A 24,414-nucleotide genomic window follows, 5' to 3' on the forward strand; every position below is an offset into this window, starting at 1 on the left:
GGTAGGAAGGCATGTATTTACTACAAAATTCTTTCAACCCTTTTGTATGTCTAAAGAGTTAATAAAAATGTTTGGAGTTAGAAGTTTTTCACCAGTAAACTCAAACATGAAAGACCTACTAGCTAGCAAAGTATAGCTCTCACGATACATCCTCTTTAGTTATCATTAGGAGCTAGAGATGTTTGATACCTGGCTCATTTGAGAGACCTAGGTTTGACCCTATGCATTGCCTAAATAAAGCATGGTGGCACACTTTTCATCCCAGCGCTTGGATGGGATAGGAATAATTTTAAGGTCATTTGTAGGTAAACAGAGTTCAAAGCCAACCCTTGTTACATTAAACTGTCTCAAATGCAAAAATAAATACTAAAATAAGTAAATTGAGCTGATAAGTGATATTTTTATTTGCATTTATTCATTTATTTCATTATCTACAAAGCAATTGAAAAAAATATATAATTTCAAATTATACCTACTAGCTTAATCAATTCAAAAGACTATAAAAATACATTAATCATCCTGGTGGGGTCACAGGTACTTAATATATTATTTAAAAGAACTAAATAAAAGCACATATTTAGACAAAAAAAAATGTAGATAGTATCTCAAAAATGTATACAAAGATTTAGCACAATTCTGTTTAATTAGATTGCCTAATTTAGAAACTTACTCCTGTATTTATAAACTATGTAGTAAACTTCATTTACTTAAGTATTTAATACATCCAAATATTTTACTTTGAGAATTTGTGGACCTTAAGATTGCTTTTAAAGTATGATATTTCGATACAGTATAGTTGGTGTCTATTTCAGTCCTCTAGATAATTGTACTTCGAGTTTGCTTCATCAACAACTTTTCCTCTAGTATACTAAACTCTGATTTATGGCACCAAAAAGGATATAAATCAGTATAACTTACTTCCTCAGCTACCCTCAACAGCAGTATAATACGGTCAACACAATTCACTGCACTGAGAGTTACATGGCTATTTAAATGACATCACACTAAAAGGAGACATACACTGTAACGAACATTTTAAACATTTATGTGCGTAAAGATAAACCAAAGTAGAGCAACTCAAAAATGAAATTATACAACTTGTTGCCTCATTATTCAAAAGGGATTTATTCTGACTATTTCACAAGATTAAAAATAAAAAAAGCTTAGCCAGGAGGTAGTGGTGAATGCCTTTAAATCCCAGCACCAGAAACAGGCAGATCTCTGAGTTCAAGGCCACCCTGGCCTATCTATATAGCAAGTTCCAGGACAGCCAGGAAAATGGAAAGAAAACTTTCTCAAAAAAAAAAAAAAAAAAAAAAAAAAAAACCACAAAAGTCAGGCATTGGTGGCATACACCTTTCATCCCAGCACTTGAGAGGCAGAGGCAGGCAAAACTCCAAGTTCTAGGCCAGCCTGGTCTACAAGAGATAGTTCCAGGACAGGCTCCAAAACAATACAGAGAAACCCTGTTTCAAAAAACCATAAAAACAAAAACAGAGGGAGAGCAAATGAAATAATCATTTACCACATTTAAAGTATCTCAACAGAATCATACCTAAAACAAGAACAAAATAACACCCCCCAGCCCGGTGTTTCCAGCATTTGCCATACTGTATGAGGGTATCCCACATTGTATGATGGCACAGTATCTAAGATGTCTGGCAGCTTCCATCGTTCCTAGAACAACTTCTTCTCAGTACTCACTGAGGGAAACCTGTCCTCAGTAAAATCTGCTCACAGGTCACAGGTAGTCTTCAAGTTCAAAGTCTCAGTATCACAAAGAAAGAGGTGGTGAGATTTAGCTCATCATCTCTGGACCACACTCTACAAGATCAAAGGAAAACAACAGCCTCAAGAAAGGTTCCACGGTCACGTGGCTAGTTCTTTGCTTTACTTGGGAATCCTCACAAACCAGCTTTGAAAACATGGTTACATAGGGGAAGGAATTAGAGAATGGGGCAGGATTATTATGTTTTTATAACTTTTACAACTAAAACAATATTTACTCATAGAAAATTGTAGTAAGTTTACTCTAATGAACAGAATTCTAGATACAAAATACAAAAACTAGGTTTATTATTCTTCATAGCCCTTAACTACTAACAAATTGTGCCACTTGACACAAACAGCAAATTTGAACAATGCCACAGAAAAGTGTGATTGCAATACTATTTTATGTACAAAAAAGGAATTCTCAGACATCTATGTTTTTTTTTTAATTCCTACATTGATTATAGAACCAAACCATCAAAAAATATGTGCTTTCTTTAAACACTGAATTACTTCCTACAAACATTTCACAGAATTAATTTTCTGCAAAGACACTTGTAAATGGGTTTTGGGATACTATACAAAGTCAATACTCAGGCTGAATGTTAACTACCAAGTCTGAGTAGCAGCATGCTGAAATAATGAGAATTAGACTTCGTATCATAACTTACTTTAAATGATTTCAAAAGGGTTTCTACTATAGACATTATTTATTAAAATTATATTATAAGATATATTACCTCAAATTAGAAGATTCATTACATTTCAACTGAAAGTCATAGCACAGATTAAAAAGGTAAACTGCCATGCAAATAATTATAACCTTGAACATAAATAAACAAATTAACCTAGTACTCTAAGAGATCACTTTATTTACTCTATTTCTACAACCATTACTTATATCATTACATTTGATAGAATTCTTCCTAGTTCACATCTTATTTGTGTCATCTCTATAATAAAAAAGCCTTCAACAGCTTCTCATTTTATTATATTCAGTTAAATCTACTCCATAAAATTAGCATTTAATGTAATCCATAATTTAATAACTGACATTTTACCCACATTACTCTTCAATGAGAACCGTTGAGAGACTGCCACGATTTAAGCACCAAGTTCAACTCTCAACCTTTAGCTAGCATCAGAGTCCCCAGAGGACACTATTCACAGACTGCTGAGCCCCACCCCTGGCTTCTGATTCACTGGATGGATTCGCAATCTAAAGAGGTAATACAATGCTGATGCTCCAGTTCAGGACTGACACTATTGCCTTAACTGTACTGTGTCTGTGGTGCTGTGGATGGAACCTGAAGCCTTGATTACATCAGGAGGCTACCGACTGGAAGCCTGAAAACCCTGGAGCTGGCATGCCCAAACTGTTTTAAAAGCATTCTGAATGACTTGCAAACATCTAAAAACTGGCAAATTTCACACAAAACCAAGTCAGATTTCTGACGTATTCCTGAATGTTAAATTTTAACTTGAACTGAACAGAAGCTACCCAATGTAGTCAAGAAAGGTGTCCACCAGGCACATCATTAACCCAGCATATCAGAGGTAGATGATCTCTGTGAGACCCGGGCCAGCCTGGTCTTCAGAGTGTGATGCAGGTCATTCAAGTTTCCAAAACACAGAACTTTTCACCTCTCCTCACTTCAAACTTGCCTGATTAGAGGGCACATGTGCTTGGACACCTTAACCCACTCCACCCCATTTGTATGTGCAGGGCTCACTCTGACATCAAGCACCCTTTACCCCCAGTACTTCTGAAACTCTACATGCCCCATCCAAAGCCCTGGCTTTTTAAAGTCCTTCCTCATCAAAATCCCCATAAAAATTGAAATCAAATATGTGAGACATATTAAATATTGAACATAAATTCAATATGTAAGAGTTATAAAAATCAAGATTTTAATCCCATGAATACTACAATATTTAAAAATAATACTTAAAAATCTACAAGTTAAATTATATGTAAACATGATTTTTGTTATTTTCACTCTAAGTAGTTTTGATTTTATTTAATTCTAACTTTACTATGAAGGAAACATTTTCCAGAAAAATATTTAAAATGAAGTAAGATAATTTTAATCACATGGTCAAAATATGTAATATTTTCAATAAAAAGGCCTGATCTCTTTTAGCAGGACAAAGAGAGAGAGGGTGGGGTGGTGACAGAATTCCTTAGACTTCATAACCCAACAATGTAGAATGGTAACTTTGCACCTGTCCCCCGAAGATGGTACTCAAACACACCAGGAAAGAGCTCTGCCCTTGAGCTATACCTCCAACCCAACAGGTGATTCTAATTGAATACATTCTCCTAATTAATTAAATGAATTCTGAGATTTTTACTTCTATAGAATAGAGAATAAAAAATATCACCACTTTTCCCCCTGCTCCCTTAGAAAGAGAGAGAGAGAGAGAGAGAGAGAGAGAGAGAGAGAGAGCACCGATACTTACTCTGCCATAAAAAACTTTGCTGCCCAGAATAAATTATGGCATCCTCCCTGACCTCAGTTGCATTACTTCTAAATTGAAGCTTTTTCCAAATATCTTCTGTCTCTAAGATCTAACCTCACTCTTTCAAGAGTTAAAGACAAAACCCATGTCATGCATACAAGATTTCTGTTACTGTGAGCATAGCACACACCTATCACAGTATTCAGCTGGCTGAGGCAAGAGGAGGTTCTATTCCAGGCTACCCTGGACTACAGAGTGACTTCCTGTCTCCAAAAAAAGAAAAAAAAAAAAAAAATAGGACTAGGGATTAAGTACCATGTATTAGGTACTTAATCCAACACCAACACACACATTCTCTCTTTCTCTCTCTCTTTCTCTCTACCTCCCTCCTTCCTTCCCTCTCTCTCTCTCTCCTCTGCTTTTTAAATGTAACCATCAAAGCTGTAACTTAAACTGTTGAAGATCCTGTGCTCTGGAATACTATTTATGCATTTATACGATTCTGTGCACAATCCTTCACATAGCACAGCTGACCTTGAATTATGACGGCCTTGATCTTCTGCTCTGCTTCTCTCTCTCAAGTGCTGCGATTACAGGCGTATGGACCATATACAACTCTATTTGTATTATTTCTTTTATAATCAAAACAAAAAATCTTACATAAGGCCAACAACTAAATGTCTTAGGAAAAAAAAAAAAAATGAGGGAAGACAATGAGCTGGATTACCATGTCCACCAATCAGTAAATTCTAGTATCTAAAGAGAAAATTAAATACTTAGAAACTTGTGTTTAAAAAACAGGGTTAGAAAGAAAAAGAAAATCATGTTAAGGGCTTTTTTAATAAGAGAGATTAACAACATTTTTATAGGGCATGTGCTCAGCTTCATAATACTCCAAATTAATTCTGACAAAAGTAAAGTTATCAGATTGCTCTTAGTGGCTACCATACTCGGTCAGATCGCGCCGCAGACGAGCTGCTTTCAGCTTCTCCACTTCAATCTTTGCTCTGAGCAGCTCCTCCTCTAGCTGCTGCCTTCTTCTCAGCCCATCCCTCTTCTCCTGAACATACAACCCAAAATTCTTCTGATTGTCTAAAATTATCTCATGTTCCTCTTTTAACATTTGCAGGACCTGAGGGTCGTATTTTAACAGAGACCTCAGGCGTTCTCCACTTTCAGGATGGAAAAAGTCATCTCTCCTTGGAATAGAAGATGGAGATGACGTCATTCTCATGTCAACAGACGAGAGTGATGGAGACAAGGGTTCTTCCATAGCGTGTACTAGTTCATGCTCTGCTCTTCGCTCTGAGGCATCATTGTGTTGAGGGTTTGGGACCAGTGGAGGGGATGACTTAATGTCCTCTTCCTGCTTCAGCTCTACTGTGATAGCAACAGGATGGTGGTCCACCATCACCTGCAGTGAGCTGGTGCCAGCCTGGGCAGCCTCATCCAAGTTAGCACTACAGCACATATTAACAAAGAAACGTTATAAATAATAAACATAATATATTTAAAGAACAATTTCATATTTATATGCTTTATATTTCATAATAATATAGACTTAGCTGTAAATCTCTGAAGAGAAGGAAATGCCATACACCTATATCCCCAGCACATGGGAGGCTGAGACAGGAGAATCTCAAGTTTCAGGACAGAGTGGGCTATACACCATACTCATACTCTCAGTCAAATAAACAAAAACTGGGCTGTGGTAGCCCATGCCTTTAATCCCAGCACCCAGGAGGCAGAAGCAGGTGGATCTCTGAGAGCATCCTGGTCTACAGAGTGAATTCTAGGACAGCCAGGCCAACACAAAGAAACCCAGTCTCAAAAAGCAAACAAACAAAAACCAACAACATGGGACCATGGAATTTTCTCGGGGGGGGGGGCGGTTTTCCCAAGTCCCTGGTTTGTAGAGGGTCTATTTCTCTGTTTCCTCACCCGTAAAAAGCTTTTCTTCAATGCTGAAAAAAATATGTAATGATTTAAAACTATACAGAAAGTGTCTACTAATACACACATACAGGTCTCTTCCATCACCTGTTGATTGTGGTGCTGATAACGGAGTGCAGGGACTTGGCAAGCTATCTACATCCCTAGCCTTCTGTTCTTAAACTTAGTATCAGGCTCTTACAATGACAGAAAATTACAAATACTACAGAGACTTATAAGATAAAAAGGAAAGCCATTTTGTGAGTGCACGTGTGGGTGGGTGTGTCAGGGTCTTCCACTGCTCTCCCCCCTTTTTTTTTTTTTTTTTTTTTTTTTTTTTTTTTGACATAGAGTCTCTCTGAGCCTGAAGCTCATGCACTGAGCTAAGGCAGCGGCCAGTGAGCCTCAGCCCTCCAGGTGCCGGGAATACTGTCATTTCTAGCTTTTATGTGTGTTCCAGGGTCAGGATACAGGCTCTCACACTTGTATGGCAGGCACTTTATTGACTGAACTATCTTACCAGAGCCAAGAAACGCTTAAGAATTTAAAAACACTTTTCTTGTACATTTGTTTCTGTGTATGTATTTGGAGGTCAGAATGCAGTGTGCAGGAGCTGATTCTCCCCTCTCTCCTTCCACCGTGGACGTCCTAGGATCATCAGGCTGGGCAGCATATACTGCCCAGAAAAGCCATTCCAATGTTCTCAAAGAGACGTCAGCTGACCCTACATTGCTGAGGTTACTAAATGCTGTAAAGAATCATTTGTGTGTCCCCTGCTTCTGTTCTCCTGGACTGATGTACAGACCACCAAAGCTGATGGCTCTGAGGAAGATGGTAGACTATGGTACCAAACATGAGATTACTCCATTGCTACTTCATAGCTGTAATTTGGCCACTGTTCTAAGTCACAATGCAGCTATTGGATATGCAGGATACCTGATATTCAACCCCTGAAGGGATCACAACCTGCATGCTGAGAACTCCTCATCTAAAGTATGGAATAAGGAAAGACTAAACTATAAATAAAAATTACTTTAAATTAGAGTTATAATTTCCACAGCAAAGTGGTAGGCAGCATGTAGACAGTATACTCCCATATACATTAAAAATATACTTATGCCTAGGTTACTCATTTCATTTTGGTGAAACATTATAAATAATAAAACAAAACATTATAGAAAGTCTCAAGAAAGATAAACAGAACTAAAAATTTCTAAAAACTGAAAATCTAAGTTTAGAGAATCAAAAAGATTATAAAACATAAATTATAATCTGCTTTTTAGAGAGACATAATAATTTTTTAAATAATCATTCTATGTTGTAAAATAAGTTGCAAAATAGATACTTTTAAAAATATAACACATGCAGTAAAATTCCCTAGGAGACAGTCTAATCAAATTAATAGTAATACTTGTGTAAAAATATCTATAATAAAAATTATAGATTTATAACCCTCTGGGATAATTAAGATTTGTGATAATCCCAGCTAAATATGCATAAGCATATGAAACACATAAGTATATTAAATGAGTAAGCAAGCAGAAAGATATCAATGTAGGCACTGACATAAGTGACATAGTTTTTATATTCTTCCTTTTAAAAAACCTAATGAACTACAATTTAGACAACAGATATAAGAATATACAGACAGATATAGGAATATACAATCAGCTAACCTATTCTTACCAGAGAAATGTTAGTGTGTCAAAACTCACGTGTGTATGTTTATGATCAAAATGTAAACAGGTAACTACTTATGTTATGGTCTGTATTCACTGTATTCTTTAAATAGACAACTAACTAAAATATAGTATCTATGTATCAGTTTCAAATTATGAAGTTCTAAACTCAGTACCCAAAAGGTATAGTTTGGTACCAGGAATACAAAAACCATTTTTCTACAAGCTGTTTTTGAAAGAGGCAAAATTCAAAACCAGTAGTGCAGTGTCAAACAATTTTACTGTGGAAATTCTTGTCCATCCAACACAGAATCTCATCATTTGTCACAGCAGTGAAAATTCCTACCAGTGGCCCCAAGAACTAACCACTGCATGGCCAAGTGGGGTGCTTTTCTAAATTTATGCTATCAAGAAGAAATAAGCAGGGTAGGGTAAAAATGTCAAAAATATTTCCTAATAAGTTACCAAAGCAACAGACAGGCTCAGCTAAAGATTGCCTCTCCTAACTTCAAGTCCCACAAGACATCAGCAACTTTGCTTACACAGTGACTCTCCTGGAGCAGGGAGGCACACAGAATCTTTGTTTGAAAGGCCCTTCAACAAACAGAGTTTACAGTTTGTTTAAACTACCTTAACTGATTGCTGGAAGAATGGAGCTGCCATTTTTATCTATGTCAAGAGTTAAAATGTGAACTAGCCACAGGTAACAGCTTGTAAGATTTTTAAGCAAATGATCCTATGGTCCTACAGAACACTCAAGCCCTCACCCAGGCTGCTGCCCCTGCCACAACTGAGTTTGATAACTTACAGAGCAGTCTGAGAAAGCTTATCCTTTGCTAGGACCCAATATCAAAGTGAAACCAGACCATTAATCAATCAGACTTTATTTTATTATGTAATCTGGATCTCTTAATTAGGTTTGACTTCCTTTACTTAATGATATATGTTTCAAGTATATTAGAAAAACTAGACAGTCTTCATATACACAATCATGTCATTAATTACTTTGATTTTAGTTTTGTTAGTTCAAAATAAAATATACACAGTAATAATAATTCATAAAAAACAAAAGCTTCCATTTGCTCCAAAACTACTAACTTCATACAAATTTTACATTAAAAAATTTTTCAAGAAACCCATTTCAATGAAACATAATCTTAAATAAGAATAATGTATCTCAAAAGCAAATAATCTAAATTTAAGGCTTAAAAAGTTTATGAGATAGAATCAAAGTACATAACATATACATGAAAATGTCATAAGAAACCCATTATTTTGTATATGCCACTGAAGTCTTGAAATGTGATGTCACAAGCTTCCTCCCAGTGAGTCTCCCTAGTCTTTACTTTGAGAAACTGCCGGGTGAGACAGGGAGAAGACAGAAAGAAGCAGTTTAAACCAAGCGCAGCAGAAAACGTCCCCAAAGCTTTATTTTATTTATTTTTTTTTTTTAAAGAAAGCAGCACAAAGACACTATTCACGGCTCCCATTGTGGGGATGCTTCCCATGCACATCTCCATCACGACTAAGCCAGGGCCCAAGAGCTAGGAGGCGCCATCATTTCCCACAACAAACAAAATAAAGCTTACCTTTGTGTGTGGGTCCTGTCTCTTATCAGGCAGAAGCTGGAAATCTGGGGAATCATCTCCATAACTTTCTTGGTTGGCTCAGAAATACTGCTTTTAAAGTCTGACTGGGCCTCCCTGTGATGCAAGAGCTCCTGCTTGGCATACTCTTTGAGCCTTTTGTAGAGGCTGCGTAGGCCCTGTGCTGTCCGCGGAGGGCGGTCCACTCCGATTGCATTATAGTTCACTGCTATGACATCCCAGCATCTATTCTTCTCCACTATCACTGAGTTCTTATTAGTGTGCTCTTCGAGGATTTTCACGTATGGCTTCACAAGGCTCAGCAGATCAAGCTTTTCAGATAGGGTGAAATTGGAAGACCTAGCCTTTCCTACCATTGTTCTTTGGAAATTAAGTAGGCAGTTTCTGAATCCACCATGCAGCCTTCAGCTCTGCTCAGCTCTTTCCACAAACAGAAAGATCAGGCTTAACTAGGCTAGCCCTATTTAGGCCCACGCCTACAGGGGAGGGCTTATTAAAATTCCTCCAGCTTAAGCTGACGCAGGTTCAGGAAAGCTGCTTAAGCCAAGCCTGACCTACATAAAGCTTCTCACAGAAGGCAGGAAAGCACAAGCAAAACACTTGTGTGTAAAGAGAGCAGCTCGAGACAGGATTTAATGCACAAAGGTCTAGAGATAAGCATGAAACACAGCTTAAAATGAGCTGATTTGGTGAGACTATCAAATGTCCACACATGTATGCCCGGCTGATGGGCTGAAACAGCGCTGCGGTATCACTTTAATAAAACAAAAGAGGAACTGTTTTGTGCTGTTTGTTTACAAATCTAGTAGATGGGGAGCTAGAAGACACTAGGGTGACTGTAGTGATTCCCAGCAGAGCTCTAATCACTGTTTCTGAGCTGGGTGTTCTTCCTTACAAAATCTGCATACTGCTGGTCCTGCTGTCAATCAGGAATTGCATATCCTCTAGCTAGTTAGGTTACACCAGCACAGACTGCAGTAAAGCTGAGTTTCCCCTCACTTCAGGGTACACACCCTCTGCATAACAGTTATTCAAGGAGAAACTTTTATTGAACACTAGATGTAAAAATCAGATGAAAATGCGTGTTATTATTCCACCGGTAATGTATATAAATTACTAGTCTGTTTTATGTGTAAAAATTATAGTGAGAAACAGCATAACCATGTCTTGGATAGGAGTGTACAAACCAAACCGTATTTCTATTAAAGCAAGATATTTTTGTTAGCATACAACTTGGACTATGGAAAGAAACAATCTAGCCAGTAGTTTTTATGTTTAATCCTAGTTTGAAACATACGATAATCATAAAAACAAAGCAAACTTATTTTCTCATGACATATTTGTCCAGATAGAGGAGTTACTTGACGTATACATGAAAGACTTGTGGTTAGCTCAGTGGGATAGCAAGTGATTAACGTGCATGAGGCCTTAGGTTTAATCCCCAGAGTCGGGGCCCAGAGAAATGGCTCTGGTTCATCCTGACTTAAGGTCGGAGAGTTCAAACCCACTATTGCTCCTCCAAGGGGAAATAACAAAGATGCCTGGCCTAAGATGTGAATGCAACAGGGTGTTTGGCATAATATTTAGTCGATGCAAGTCCTGCCTAAACAACAGAATGCTTTACTCAGGATGTAGTTACTTGATGTTTCAGGTATTAAAGAGGTGATCACTCTGTGTCATTGGGAAGGAAGTCTTTTGTCTCCTCCCCCTCTTTTGATGGGGGTATAAAAGATCTTTGAACAATAAACTTGGGCTGATCCTGGTGTGTACCAGGTGTCCCCCAGCTTCATCTCTTTAACCAAGAAGCAAATAAAACTTACTGAATTCTCACTTTTTCTTTTCTCGCTGTTTGCTGTTGGTTTGAGACAGGGACTCCCTATGCGGTCTTCCTATGTAGCTCAAACTCCAAATGCAGCCTAGGCTGGCTTCCAACTCATGATTATCCTAAGTGCTAGACAAGAAACATGTACAAGCAAGACCAATGAGCCTGGCAACATACAACAAGCTTTAAATTTATTATCTATCCAAAATAGGGCAAAGGAAATGGGGTAAAAGCTGAGTGTGGTGGCTTACACACCCAAGGAGGAGAGCAGAAGCTCGAGGCCAGAATCTATATACAGCAAGACCGTGTGTCAAGAGAAAAATGGGCTGATGAAATGGCTCAGGCAATAAAGTACTTGTCATTCAAGCATGAAAACCAGAGTTCAATTCCCCATCACCCACATATACACACCTTTAATTCCAGCCAGAGGCAAGGGGATGCGTATGAGCCTGGTCTACAGACCTAGTTCCAGGTCAGGCGGGACTATACAGAGAAAACAGGAAGGGGAGGGGAGGGGAGGGGAGGGGATGGAGGGGAGGGGCACCCACCCACACAGGTGTGCACACACTGGAACGTGGACATGTGCATATAACACACACACACACACACACACACAAAGAGGTAGATCGCTATATATTAACAGAACTACATTGACATGGTATATTTAAAAAGAACGCAAGTTAAACAAAAACACATAAGCTATAATCCCTATTCTGCTGATATTTGGGATACAACGCAGCCGCCCCTACAGTACAGTACTCCATCTACTAAGCATTATGAAGTATAAAGCAACCTCAAAGCACAGGAGGCATCTCTCTGAAATTCTTCATCTGCTAGATAGCTAAAAGGTAGCCCATTACTTTCTCTACCTGCCCTGCTTTCTCACTGTTAGAAACACAAGTGAAACCACAGTGTGTGACTTGGAATAATGTAGTGCTTGTTGGACAGGAGCCAGCCACAAGCAGCTCAGAAGCCAATCCCAAAGCAGGCTTTGATATGCTAATGAACTAGCCACAAGGTGGCATTGATAGGCTAATGAACCAGCCCTCAGCTGTGAACCCTGATAACGTAAAACTAATGTCCAATTTCTTGGACAATACAAAAAACCTGGAAATTTGGAGGTGACTTTGATGCACCACAGTGCTCCTGAGACATGACAATTCAGGCTTTGCGATGACACCCATCCCCAAGGGAACTTTGACACTACCACTGTATAACTGACTTCCGAGGCTGAAGCAGGAAGATTACAGCAAATCAAGGCCAGTCTCTGACAAAGGTAAAATTCTGGCAGACAAAACGGTAGCGATCAAGCCACAGCCTGCTCTAAATTACTATATATTGTATAAAGTTGTTTTGCAGGCTGCACATTCCCCTGCAAGACTCCATTTTATAAGCAGCTTTTAATACAATCTTGAAAGTGTAAAAAACTAAACTCCTGATAGCCCTGTGCTCAAGCCCCACAAAAAAATAAACAAACAAATAAAATAAGGATTCGTATGAAAGACAAGAGAAGATAGTACACACAAAACAAAATAGAGGGTGTGTTGGGTTTGGTGGCACATACAACAGCCCTAGCTGGGTTATTTACTTAGTTTTAACTCTCAGTAATATATGCTGCCTCTCAATAGTGGTAAAACCGATATGGCCCTGTACAGACTGTCTTCAGGTTCCTCTTCCCCCATCTCCTGAAGGTATAGTCACAGTTTTGCTGTGTTTCTCACGGCAAATCCTTGCTGTCCCTCCTTAGACGACTAAGAAAACTTTGTAAGACATGTTCTCCAAGTAGTCTTTCAAGAATTTTTTTCCCCCTAGCACGTGGTTTGGACTTATCCACTTATTTAATCTGTTTTTGCAAGGGCCCGTGTGGCAAAAATGAAATTATAATTTGCAAGGGTCTCTCCGACCACCAAGGCCACCAACTGCCAATCTATGGAAGATCAGAAAGCCGTTGAGTTCAACGTGTCTTAGCCAGTGTTGATTCAAACTTCCAGTTTATTTTAGGCATTTATAAACACAGCACAATTTGGAAAAAAGTTTCCTGGAGATAATTAACTCAATCTCGAGTGCACAGCAAAGCTTAAGTCCTGATTGCATGGAAACTCTATGTAAGGTACAAGAGACATCCTCCATAAAGATAGGTTCTGAAGGTTAACTGAGAAGTTAACTGACAATAAGGGTCTGGGGGAGATAGAGTTATAGATTGACTGAGGCAAACAAGCTCAAGATAAGGGATTGGAGAAGGGTCTGGTATGGTCTCAGGGCAAAGGTCACCACCCATCAGGCTATTAACCACCTTTGGTCCCAGTCTTCTGGGTGGAAAACATTTCTTACTTTGAAGAGACAACTCTGTGTGTTTAACATTTTTGTCCCCTGGTGCTTATCAGTGAGCACAAGGACTTACGTGCCTCCCACAATAATACTACTTAAGTTCTGCTTTTAAACTAATTTAATTTTCTTTGCATGAGGCCTCAAACTTGTGCTCTCCCTTTCTCAGTCCCAAGGGGCTTGATTACAGGTGTGTACCGCTGCTTCCAGCTTCAATTTTTCTTTTTAAACATTGGTCTCAGTATGTGGCCTGGGCAGGCCCTGAAGTCAAAACTTCTGCTCTTTACCCTCCCCCAGACATCTTACCAGCCCTAAAGTTTACTTTTTACATATTTTTAAGTTGTGCCTTGGGCAGAGAGCACATCTCAGTGACAAAATGCTTTCCTAGCATGTCCCAAGCACTGGGGTAGGGAAGGAATCACACACATCGCTAAAAGCCATGTGATTAAGAACTACAAGTTCATGTGAATGTCACCTGACTACTGCCTCTCTCCATGCAAGCCTCATATGAACCAGAGAATGTGATGCTCACACACAACAGAGAATGTGATGCTCCAGTCTCTTGAAGAGTGCTGGGTAACTCCTCCAAGCATACACATGAGCCAGAAAGGGTGAACAGGAGAGGCCAATATCCGAATGATAACAGGCCTTTTCGCAACCAGACTGATTCCAGAACAAAGCTTAATAAATACATTTGCTTGCAGCCACAGCAGAAATCCCAATAGTCTCCACACACACACACAAGTCCTGTTAAAAGCTTATCCACACAACAAAAAGCAAATAGTTCAGGGAGAATTGTCTTCAATAGTGTCTTTACAACAGATGTATTTTATCTCCCTCCTGACTGAAAAAAATAACCTGACACACCTCCAAAATCATGAAAACTATCCAATTTATCAACCTAAATCTTCATCAAAGGGCCTTAAACACAAAGGATGGACTCCTAAGTTCTTAATTTTCTTACTTCCTTTTCTTTTCTTTTTTTAATTTTTCAAGACAGGGAGGGTCCCTCTGTGTAGCCCTGGCTGTACTGAAATTCTATTTGTAGACCAGGCTGGCCTTAAACTCACAGAGATCCACCTGCCTCTGACTCCCTAATCCGAGGATAACAGGCATGTACCATCACCTCCCAGCTTAGTTCTTAATTCTCAATGAGAAATTTTCTATGGGGAAAATATATAATAAATGGATTAATATCTGATTCCTTATAGTTGTGTTTAACGTTATATAAGGAAAATGTCACAATAAGAGAAATATTCCTCAATCAACCATTGACAGACTTTAAACAATTTGTTCCAATCCAAATGTCCTTCAAAGTTTATCCATAAAGTCAAAATCCCTTTGAAGGAGCTAGAGATGAAGCTCTGTTATAAAGCATATGCCTAGCATATGTAAGTCCATGTGAGCCCCTGGGCCCAATCCCCAGAACAGAACAAATGGAAACATAAATAAAGTGCCATACTCAACTCGTAACCCCAAACTCAGTCTGTAATATCTCTAAATGGAGGGATGGCTCAGTGGTTACCAGCACGCACTATTCTCCCAGAGGATCCAAGTATGTTTCCCAGTGTCCTAATCATCAGCAGCTCCAGAGATCTAAACCCTCCTCCACAGGTGCCTGGCACTCATATGCACATACCCACAGAGTCACACAGCATACACATAATTAGAAATAATGAAGTCAAGGCTAAAGAGATAAGTCAGCAGTTAAGAGCACTGGCTGCTCTTCCAAAGGTCCTGAGTTCTATTCCCAGCACCCACATAGCAGCTCACAGCCATCTATAACTCTTTCCTAGGAATCCAAAGCCCTCTTCTTCTATCTAGTCTCTATGCACACCAAGCACACACATGGCACACAGATGTGCACAAAGCAAAACATTCATAGCCATAAAATAATAAAAGGGACAGAAGTGAATATTTAAAAACAAAGGAAGGAAGGTAAAAGTTCAGTCAAGGGTTAATAAAATGGTCAGTGGGTAAGAGCACTTGTTTGCCTTGGAAGCCTGATGACCTGAGTTCAATTCTTGGAACCTACTTGGTAGGAGAGAACTGACTACCCAAGTTATCCACTGGTGTGTGTGTGTGTGTTTTTAAAGCCAAGTATGACAACACACACCTGCAATCCTAACACCTGGAAAACAGAGGCTGCTTGGTCAGGGACTCAAGGCCAGTCTTGTCTACATACAGTGTTCTAGGCCAGCCTGAGCTACATGGAACCATATCAACATGTTTCTCCGCCCCCCCCCACCCTCCCCAATGCCCCCAAATTCTACAGACACATGTTTCCTAGCTTTGATTCTGGAAGGGCAAAAAGCTATATCAACAAATACACCTAGTATCAAAAACCTTGCTTGTTAAATATCATTTTCTACTAAAATGGAAGTAGAGCCTTTAGCTGCTTTTAAGAGATAGGCTAGGAGCTAGCAAGATAGCTCAGTGGGTAAAAGTATTTGCCATGGAGTCCGAAAGTCAGAGTTCAATGTCTAACACCTACACAGGAGAAAGAGCACCAGATCTCAAAGCTGTCTTCTGACCTCCACATGTTGTGTACACACACACACACACACACACACACACACACACACACACACACACACACGAATGTATACACTCACATGAACACACATACACACACTCATATATACACACATATACATACATACACACACACATACACTGATAGCAGTGTTACAATTCACTGACTAAAACAAGTTTTGTGAATTAATTAGTAAATAAATAAGGAAAAAGGAGAAGTTCTCCCTTTATCAGAATGCCAACTGATAAATATAAATGGACTTACAAAGTCTATCTTTGGCAGAAAATCACATTAATAAATTTCAGGCAAGGATCAGGTTCTAGCTGGAGCGTTTGTCTAGCATGTACAAAGATTTTGGACCAATTCCCAGCACTGCAATTAATAAGAATGTCAATACTTTCAAAGGAACTTTCCAAGGTTACTTATTAATCACAGTGTAGAAACTATTTTAGATGGAACAAAAGAAACCTGCACACATCTTTTACACAAATCAAAGTAACATCACCAGTAATGGGATACACTGACAACATGTATCTTGGCTGCCCTGCCCCGAAATGTATAAGCTGAACCAAATCATGAAGCAACATCAAACAAATCTATGTTAGAAACAGTCAAAGTTGAAAACTCAGCCTAAGTGACCTGCACAGTGGGTAGCGCTATGAGCACCTAACTGGCTCTCCAAAAGCAGAAGACCCCAGCCCTATAAGCAGGTTCGGTGAAAAACAAAACAAACCAACCTTGTCCCAAAAATAAGGTGGAAAAGCTGGGGTGTGGCGGTGTGCACCTTTGATCCCAGCACTCAGAAGCAAAGACGGGCATAAGCCAACTTTGTCTATGCATCAAGTTCCAGGGCAGCCATGATTACAAAGTGAAAGCCTGTCTCAAAACGAGACAAAATTTAAAAAGAAGGAAAACTAAAGGCAAGCACATAATCTTGAACTAACAGGGAAAAGGCTTTTACTATAAACATTATTTTAATCCATTCAGGTTGTCTCAACAAAATACCACAAACAGGCTAGCTTATGCACAACTAAAGTTTATTTCCTACTACCCTGGAGACCAGAGATTCCAAAACCAAGTATTAAGTATCTGGTAAAGGCACACTTTCAGAAACTTGTATAGACAGCAGTGTCCTTTGTCTTCACATGGTGGAAGAGACAAAGGCACTCTATAGAGCCTATTTTTATTGCTTTTAGATTTACTTTACTTATATGTCTGCATACACACACACACACACACCATGTGCATATCCAGTGCCTGTGGAAGTCAGAGAAAGCATCAAATTCCCTGGAATTGGAAGTACTGGCAGCTGGGTGCTGGGAATTGAACCTGGGTCCTTTGGAGGAGCAGCTTCTGAGTCATCTCTCCAGACCCCAGGGCCTATTCTAAAGCACATAAGCACATTCATTATGCTCTAAAGTTTAAACTTTAGACCAAAACACACACCAAAAATTTGAGGGTGAGTAGAGCAGCTTATTTTCAACAAGTTCAGAAAAAATACACATCAAAGAACTAATACAAAAGTAAATTTCATGAATATTGATGTCAGTCTTGAATATTTAGGGAAGTGAGGATCTTGCTATATGGCTTAGGCAGACCCAAAACTCTCCTCAACCTCCAAAGAGCTGGTATTATAAGAGTGTATCACCGTGTCTGACCCAAATAATCTGAAAATATGAATATTAAAAAGCTTAAACTTAAAAATACAACAAAAATCACATTTTAACTATTAAACTATCGAATATCAAAAAGCATAAGTACATACTTCTAATACAGCTGAACATCAAAAAACAATACATACATTGTCCAATGTGCTAATGACTGCACAGACACATACTAACCTCTGCAAAGGCCAGCTGACCATTACCTCCCAGAATAATGAGTACACATGCTCTGTGACCATCACCTACTCCAAGGTATTATACACACACACACACACACACATGCACGCGCACGAGCGTGTGTGTGTGTGTGTGTGTGTGTGTGTGTGTGTGTGTGTGTACTCATTTTTAGCTTTATTTATACCAAAAGACCTATATGTCTTAGTTAGAGTTTCTATTGCTATGAAGAGACACCATGACCACAGCAACTCTTATAAAGGAAAACATTTCATTGGGGTGGCTCACTTACAGTTCAGTGGTTCAGTCCATTATCATGACAGTAGGACATGGTGGCGTGCAGGCAGACATGGAGAAGTAGCTGAGAGTCCTACATCTTACAGGCAACAGGAAGTGGTCTGAGACCCTAGGCAGTATCTTGAGCATATATGAGATGTCAAAGCCCACCTCCACAGTGACACACTTCCTACAAGAGCACACCTAGTCCAACAAAGCCACACCCCCTAATAGTGCAACTCCCTTTGAGGGCCATTTTCTTTCAGTCCACCACACCATACAATCTAAATATTCATTAGTAATACATTGACATGCCCATATAATGGAATCAGCTTTTTAAAAGTGTAAGATAGTTAGGCATGCTGGCATGCATCTATAATCCAGGCTGAGGCAGAGGATCATGACTTTGAGACCAGCCTAGGCTACACAGTGAAGACAAGGCCATACCTTGCTACAGAGCAAGTATCTAAGGGCTGGGGAAACAGCTCAGAGACAGAATGCTTACCTTTCACTCTGGCTTCAATCTCTAGCACCACTGGGTTGAGGAATAAATTAGTTCTAAATGCACTAAAAAAGACTTCAAAGGATGGGCCAGGTGTTGGTGGCTCACACCTTTAATCCCATCATTTGGGGAGCAGAGGCTGGCAGATTTCTGTGAGTTCAAGGCCAGCCTGGTCTACAAAGGTACACAGAGAAATCCTATCTCAAAAAAAAAAGAGAGAGAGAGAGACTTCAAAATGAACTATTATGAATGAACTTCCTAGGAAAAAGCTGCATCTTCAAAATGAAGCTTCTGCAAGGCTGATTAGCAGAATAGAACTTCAGTGACTGCAAAGTCTAGTTACAATTTATTTTAGGATTTTTTGATTTGGCTTGTTTGTTTTCCTTGTTTTTGCTTTTTTGAGACCAGGTCTTTCCACATAGCCCTGTCTGTGTATAGTCCATACTAACCTCAAACTCACAGAGACCTGCCTGCCTCGGCTCTTGAGCACTGAGATTAAAGACACTACCATGCCCAGCTCCTTGGGCTATCTTTAACCTCCTCTGTGTAGGGCCCAACATCCTCAGACTAACCAATCAAAACTTTTTAGTATGTATTAACTTCACAAAAGCCTAGTTTTCACAAACCAAAAGGCAAAGAATCTTCAGATAGCATAAGGCCTATAGTGAGATTTCTCCACTCTGCTGTAGTAACTGCCTACTTAAAGTTTCCATCAATGTATTAAAGTTCCTAGATTTATGACTTCCTTTGTTCTGTTACTATAAAAACTTCATGAAACCTGAGCTGGGTGGTGGCGGTGGTCCATGCCTTTAATCCCAGTATTCTAGAAGCAGGAGCAGATAGATCTCTGTGAGTCTGAGGTCAGCCTGGTCTACAGAACCAGTTCCAGTACAACCAAAACCATTATTACAGAGAAACCCTGTCTGGGGGCAGTGGGAAACTTCATGAAACTGCTTCCACATTGGAGTATAGAATTTGGGGTAACCTAAATCTGTGCTCCCAAGCCATGGTCACTCATACTTGGCTCCAGAATAAACTATCTTTTATTCCCTTTGAGGTAAAAGTCCTATTTTTGCATCAACACTATTACAGTAAAATTGAAATGACACAGAAGATGACAGGGCTCAGTGCCGAGCCTGATGCCCTGAGTTGATCTCTGGGACCCGCATGCTAAGGAGCAAACAGACACAAGCTGTCCTCTGACCTGCACTCACACACATAAATAAGCAAACAAACCTATAAAATAAAATGTTAAATACAGCACAGTAGAAAATACAAACTTTTTTTTCCAAATATGTAAATCTATGCCGGCTAGTTGAACAAGCTAAAACAGTGGTTCTTGATAATATTTAGGCATTTTGCTGGCCTGCCTTTGGAGTTCTAACAAACCCTCAGCTGCTGCCACTAAGAGCACCACCTGTGCCGATTCAATGTGTCCCCTTTTAAAAGAACCCTGCCCCCCCTCTTTCCCACTGCTCCTGTCCCTGGAGGCCCATCTCCTCCCTCCCCTTTCCTGATCCTTTGCTCAAAAAAAAAAAAAAAAAGCCTCTGCATGGCGTCTTTCTCTCTCGAGCCATTTTTTGTTTTTTTAAATTACAACAGCTCTTAAACTTCTGAACGCTGCAAATCTTAATACAGTTCCCCGTGTTGTAGTGGCTCCCAAACATAAAATCATTTTCCTTGCCACTTCATAACTGTCTGTGTTTTCCAAAGGTCTTAGGTGACGTGGTACTCATAGTTTGAGAACCACTGAGCTAGAGTCATCTGAGGAAACCTCAATTGAGAAAATGCCTCCATAAGATCCAGTTAGAGGCAAGCTTCTGGAGCATTTTTCTTGACTAATGAATGACCAGTGTGGGAGGGCCCAGTCCACTGTGGGTGGTGCTACACCCTAGGCAAGTGGTCCTGGCTTCTATAGGAGAGCAGACTGAGCAAGGCATAGAAAGCAAGCCAGTCAACAACACTCCTCCATGGCTTGTTTCAGCTCCTGCCTCTAGGTTCCTGCCTGGAGTTCCTGACCTGACTTCCCTCAAATGGACTGTCACCTGTGAGTCATAAAATGAAATAAACACTTTCCTCCCCAAATCGCTTTTGGTCTAGGGAAAAGAAATAGACTAGATGTCTCAACATAAGGGGAAGACTTTCTACTATACAATGTTCGTGCACTATTTTAAAAATCCACAAGTGACTATTTATTGTATTTTCCCTTTAAAGCCTTACTTATATACAATAATAGTTTATTGTATATGAGCACACATGCCACAGTGCATGTGTAAAGGTCAAAAGATACCCTTGCAGAGTTGGCTGTCCCCTTCCACCTTTATGTGGGTTCCGAGGACTGAACTCTGGTGACAGGCTTGGGCGGCAAGCACCTCTACTGGCTAAGCCATCTCCAGCCCGGTGACAGGCTTGGGCGGCAAGCACCTCTACTGGCTAAGCCATCTCCAGCCCTACTTTCTTTTTCTTCATCTTCTTTTTTCCTTTGATTTTTTGAGACACAGTTTCCCTGTGTGGCTCTGGCTATTCTGGAACTCACTCTGTAGAGCAGGCTGGCCTCAAACTCATAGAGATCTGCCTGCCTCTGCCTCCCGAGTGCTGGAATTAAAGGTGTGCGCCACCACCACCCAGCTCCAGCCGTATTTACTAACTGTCATATCCAGAACAGACAAATCCTATTTGAGACAGAAAGTAGATAAAATGCTGTGAAAAACTACATAGAAATGATTGTTGCACAACACTTATTTGTTAAATGCCCTAACCCTAACCCTAACCACTGAATTATGTACTTTAAAATGGTTAAAATGGTGGATTGTTATGTCTATCACAATTAAAAAATCACATTAATTTGATAATGACCTTTTGCTATACCTAAAGTGCTAACCACAATGTTAGAATACTAACAGATCAGGCACAGGCTCCTCCATACTCAGCAAGCCTTCTCTCCAATAGGAAATGACACAGCTCAACACTTTCCCATTCTTTTGAACAGAAAATTACGTTTGGTAAGACTGTACCACTTACAATCTGTCCATAAAAGGGAGACATCCAAAAGACTTAGCAAATATGTACATATTTATTAACATCAGTCATAAAAAATAAAAGTTCTAACATCTCTAAGAGTTTATAAATCTTGAGAGTATGTCTAACCATTTCTAGGGACCTAATACTCATTTGAAAAACACTTATCTAATTTCTCCGCCAGAGACTTTATCACAATTTATTGTATGTTTAACCCTTAACTCTTACAAAGGAAAGGGTTGAGAAAGATTGGACAACGGTACCGAAATTCAGTTAGATCAGAGTTCCATCCATCATCACACTGTTGTGCAGCGCAGAGGTATTTGCTGTGACCAAACAGCTGACATGATGCGGCGAGGAGGGAGGAAAGGGTCCGAGGGTAGGTTTCATCATGACAAGGGAGGTGTGTGTGGTTGCAGGTTCACAGCCCACAGCAAACAAAGAGGAACACTAGCAGTTTGCCGTGTCTCCTTTGCCCTGTTTATTTAGTCCAGGGCCCGGACCCATGGGACTGTGGTTCACATTCAGCTTTGGTATTCCCTCCTTCCTTAAACTGCACACTCACTCACGACACCTATGTTCTAGGTTACTCTAAACCCAGCCGAGCTGACAATGACGGTCAGGCAGGACAAATGGAGGACTGCGTTCATAATACTTTATTCTAATGAAGGCTGGGAACAAAGAGGAATGACAAGGAGGGTGGATGTCTCAGCTGATCTGCAGTGCACAATGGAACCCTGAAGAAGTAGTCTCTAACGCCAGTAAAGAACAGATTTGCTTGCAAGCAGGCAAAGAGCAAAAGCTTCCTTCCTTACATAGGCTTCCAGCAGAGTATGGTATTGCCCAGATTAAAGATGTGTCTTCTCACCTCAAGATATGGATTAAAGGTGTATCCTTTGCCAGCTCAAAAAAAAAAAAAAATCTAAAGGTATGCCTTTCTACTTCAAATTAAGCAAAAGTCCCTCACAGCTGTGCCCTCCACTTTTTGATTTTAGTTCCAGATGTGGTCAAGTTGACAACCAAGAATAACCATCACAACCATAAACAGGTATGACTCCATCTTAACATGACTACATCTGCAGAGTCCCATTTAAATAGAAAATCACACTCAGAGACACCAGGACTGAGCATATTCAACTCACAATGCCCTTCTCCCAGGATTTGGTTCTCACAGGCCCAAGCTAGGATGACTCACTTAGACTACTGATAAAGAAAAAGGGCTGTGCTGAACACTTTTATGTCAACTGGACAAGCTAGAGTCATCTGAGAGAAAAATGCGTCCATAAGACCTGGCTGTGGATAAGCCCATAGGTCACTGACTTAATTAGCAATAGATAGAGGAGACCCCAGCCATTGTGGGTGCTGTCACCCTGCAGCCCATTGTGGGTGCTGTCACCCTGGGCTGGTGGTCCTGGTTCTATAAGGAAGCAGGCTGAGCAAGCTATGGGGGAAAAGCCAATAAGCAGCTCCCTCCATGGCCTCTGCATCAGCTCCCGTTCGCACTCCTGCCCTGACTTCCCTGGCTGATGAACAGTGGTTTGGAAGCATAAGGTAAAGACATCCTTTCCTCCCCAGACCTTTAGTCACAGTGCTTCATTACAGCAATAAGAACTGTAACTAGGACAAGGGCTATCCAGAAATTGGCTCTTCTACCACTCTCTCCACAGAAAGAACATTCTCTGATCGTTGGGAAGTCATTAGAGGAAAACTTCCACCTACATCCTCAAAGAGCATCGTCTGCAAATATACAGTGAGTGCTACTAAGAGGCAAGCACCCAGGGAGCAGAATGCAGTCACGTGTACTTACTGGGGTTCGCTCTACTAAGAAAGAAAACAAACAAACCATCTCCCGGAACTTGGTGGTAAAGAACACGCCTAACATGCATAAGACCACAGGCTCAACATAGGGCATAGGAGGAGAGAAACTGTAAATGAAGCATATTATCAAATGCTGAATTCAGCATGCTAACTGAATTGTTTACAAGTGGGGAATTTTTCAAAACAAAAAGGTAATGTGGGAACATATTTTAACTGAAATATACAGAATTACACTCCCTCACAAGTGAATTAGATCTAGAATTAAAAGCCTGCCAAAAGGTACAATCTGTACACAATAGATGTCTCTCGTCTCCATGTTTGTCTATGGTAAATTCTCTGCAGAAACCCACCAAGGAACACATTTCTCAGGGATTCTTCCTCCAATGTGACCTCGGAGTAACAGGCAGGGGAGTTATCAGACAGTTGGAACAGTTTCTCCAGTCCAGCGAATTCACTAAATTCGAGAAGGGGCTAAGGGCTAAGTAAATTAATTCACTCTTCAATTTATCTTAACTCTTAACTCCTTCTCCTATTTAGTATGGAAGAGAATGACAAATTTTATGGGAAAAACACAAATTGACAATCAGTAACAGATTATATTATGTCCCATAGTAAAAACATCATTCTCAGATAAAGAGATCAGCTGCCATGGTATAAGTAAGGAAGAGAGGAGGGAGGAAACGAGGGAGGGAGGGAGGGAGGGAGGGAGAGAGAGAGAGAGAGAGAGAGAGAGAGAGAGAGAGAGAGAGAGAGAGAGAGAGAGACCAGGCACACAGGATTAAGTACATTAATTATCTACCCTAGGCCTGCTGGTGAAGGAGAAAGCCT

General features: G+C 40.0%; 1 protein-coding gene across 1 annotated transcript in view; it reads right to left on the minus strand.

Moving 5' to 3' along the window:
- Rad54b (RAD54 homolog B) overlaps positions 1-24,414 on the minus strand; it is a 63,629-nt gene that overhangs the window by 34,303 nt on the left and 4,912 nt on the right. The window contains exons 3-4 of the mRNA XM_051198148.1: positions 14,709-14,724; positions 1,169-1,188 (exon numbers count right to left, since the gene is read on the minus strand). Of these exons, the coding sequence (XP_051054105.1) occupies positions 1,169-1,188; positions 14,709-14,724 (36 nt within the window). The remainder of the gene's footprint in view (positions 1-1,168; positions 1,189-14,708; positions 14,725-24,414) is intronic.

This window comes from Phodopus roborovskii, unplaced genomic scaffold, assembly GCF_943737965.1.
Source record: "Phodopus roborovskii unplaced genomic scaffold, PHOROB, whole genome shotgun sequence".
Lineage (NCBI taxonomy): Eukaryota > Metazoa > Chordata > Mammalia > Rodentia > Cricetidae > Phodopus > Phodopus roborovskii.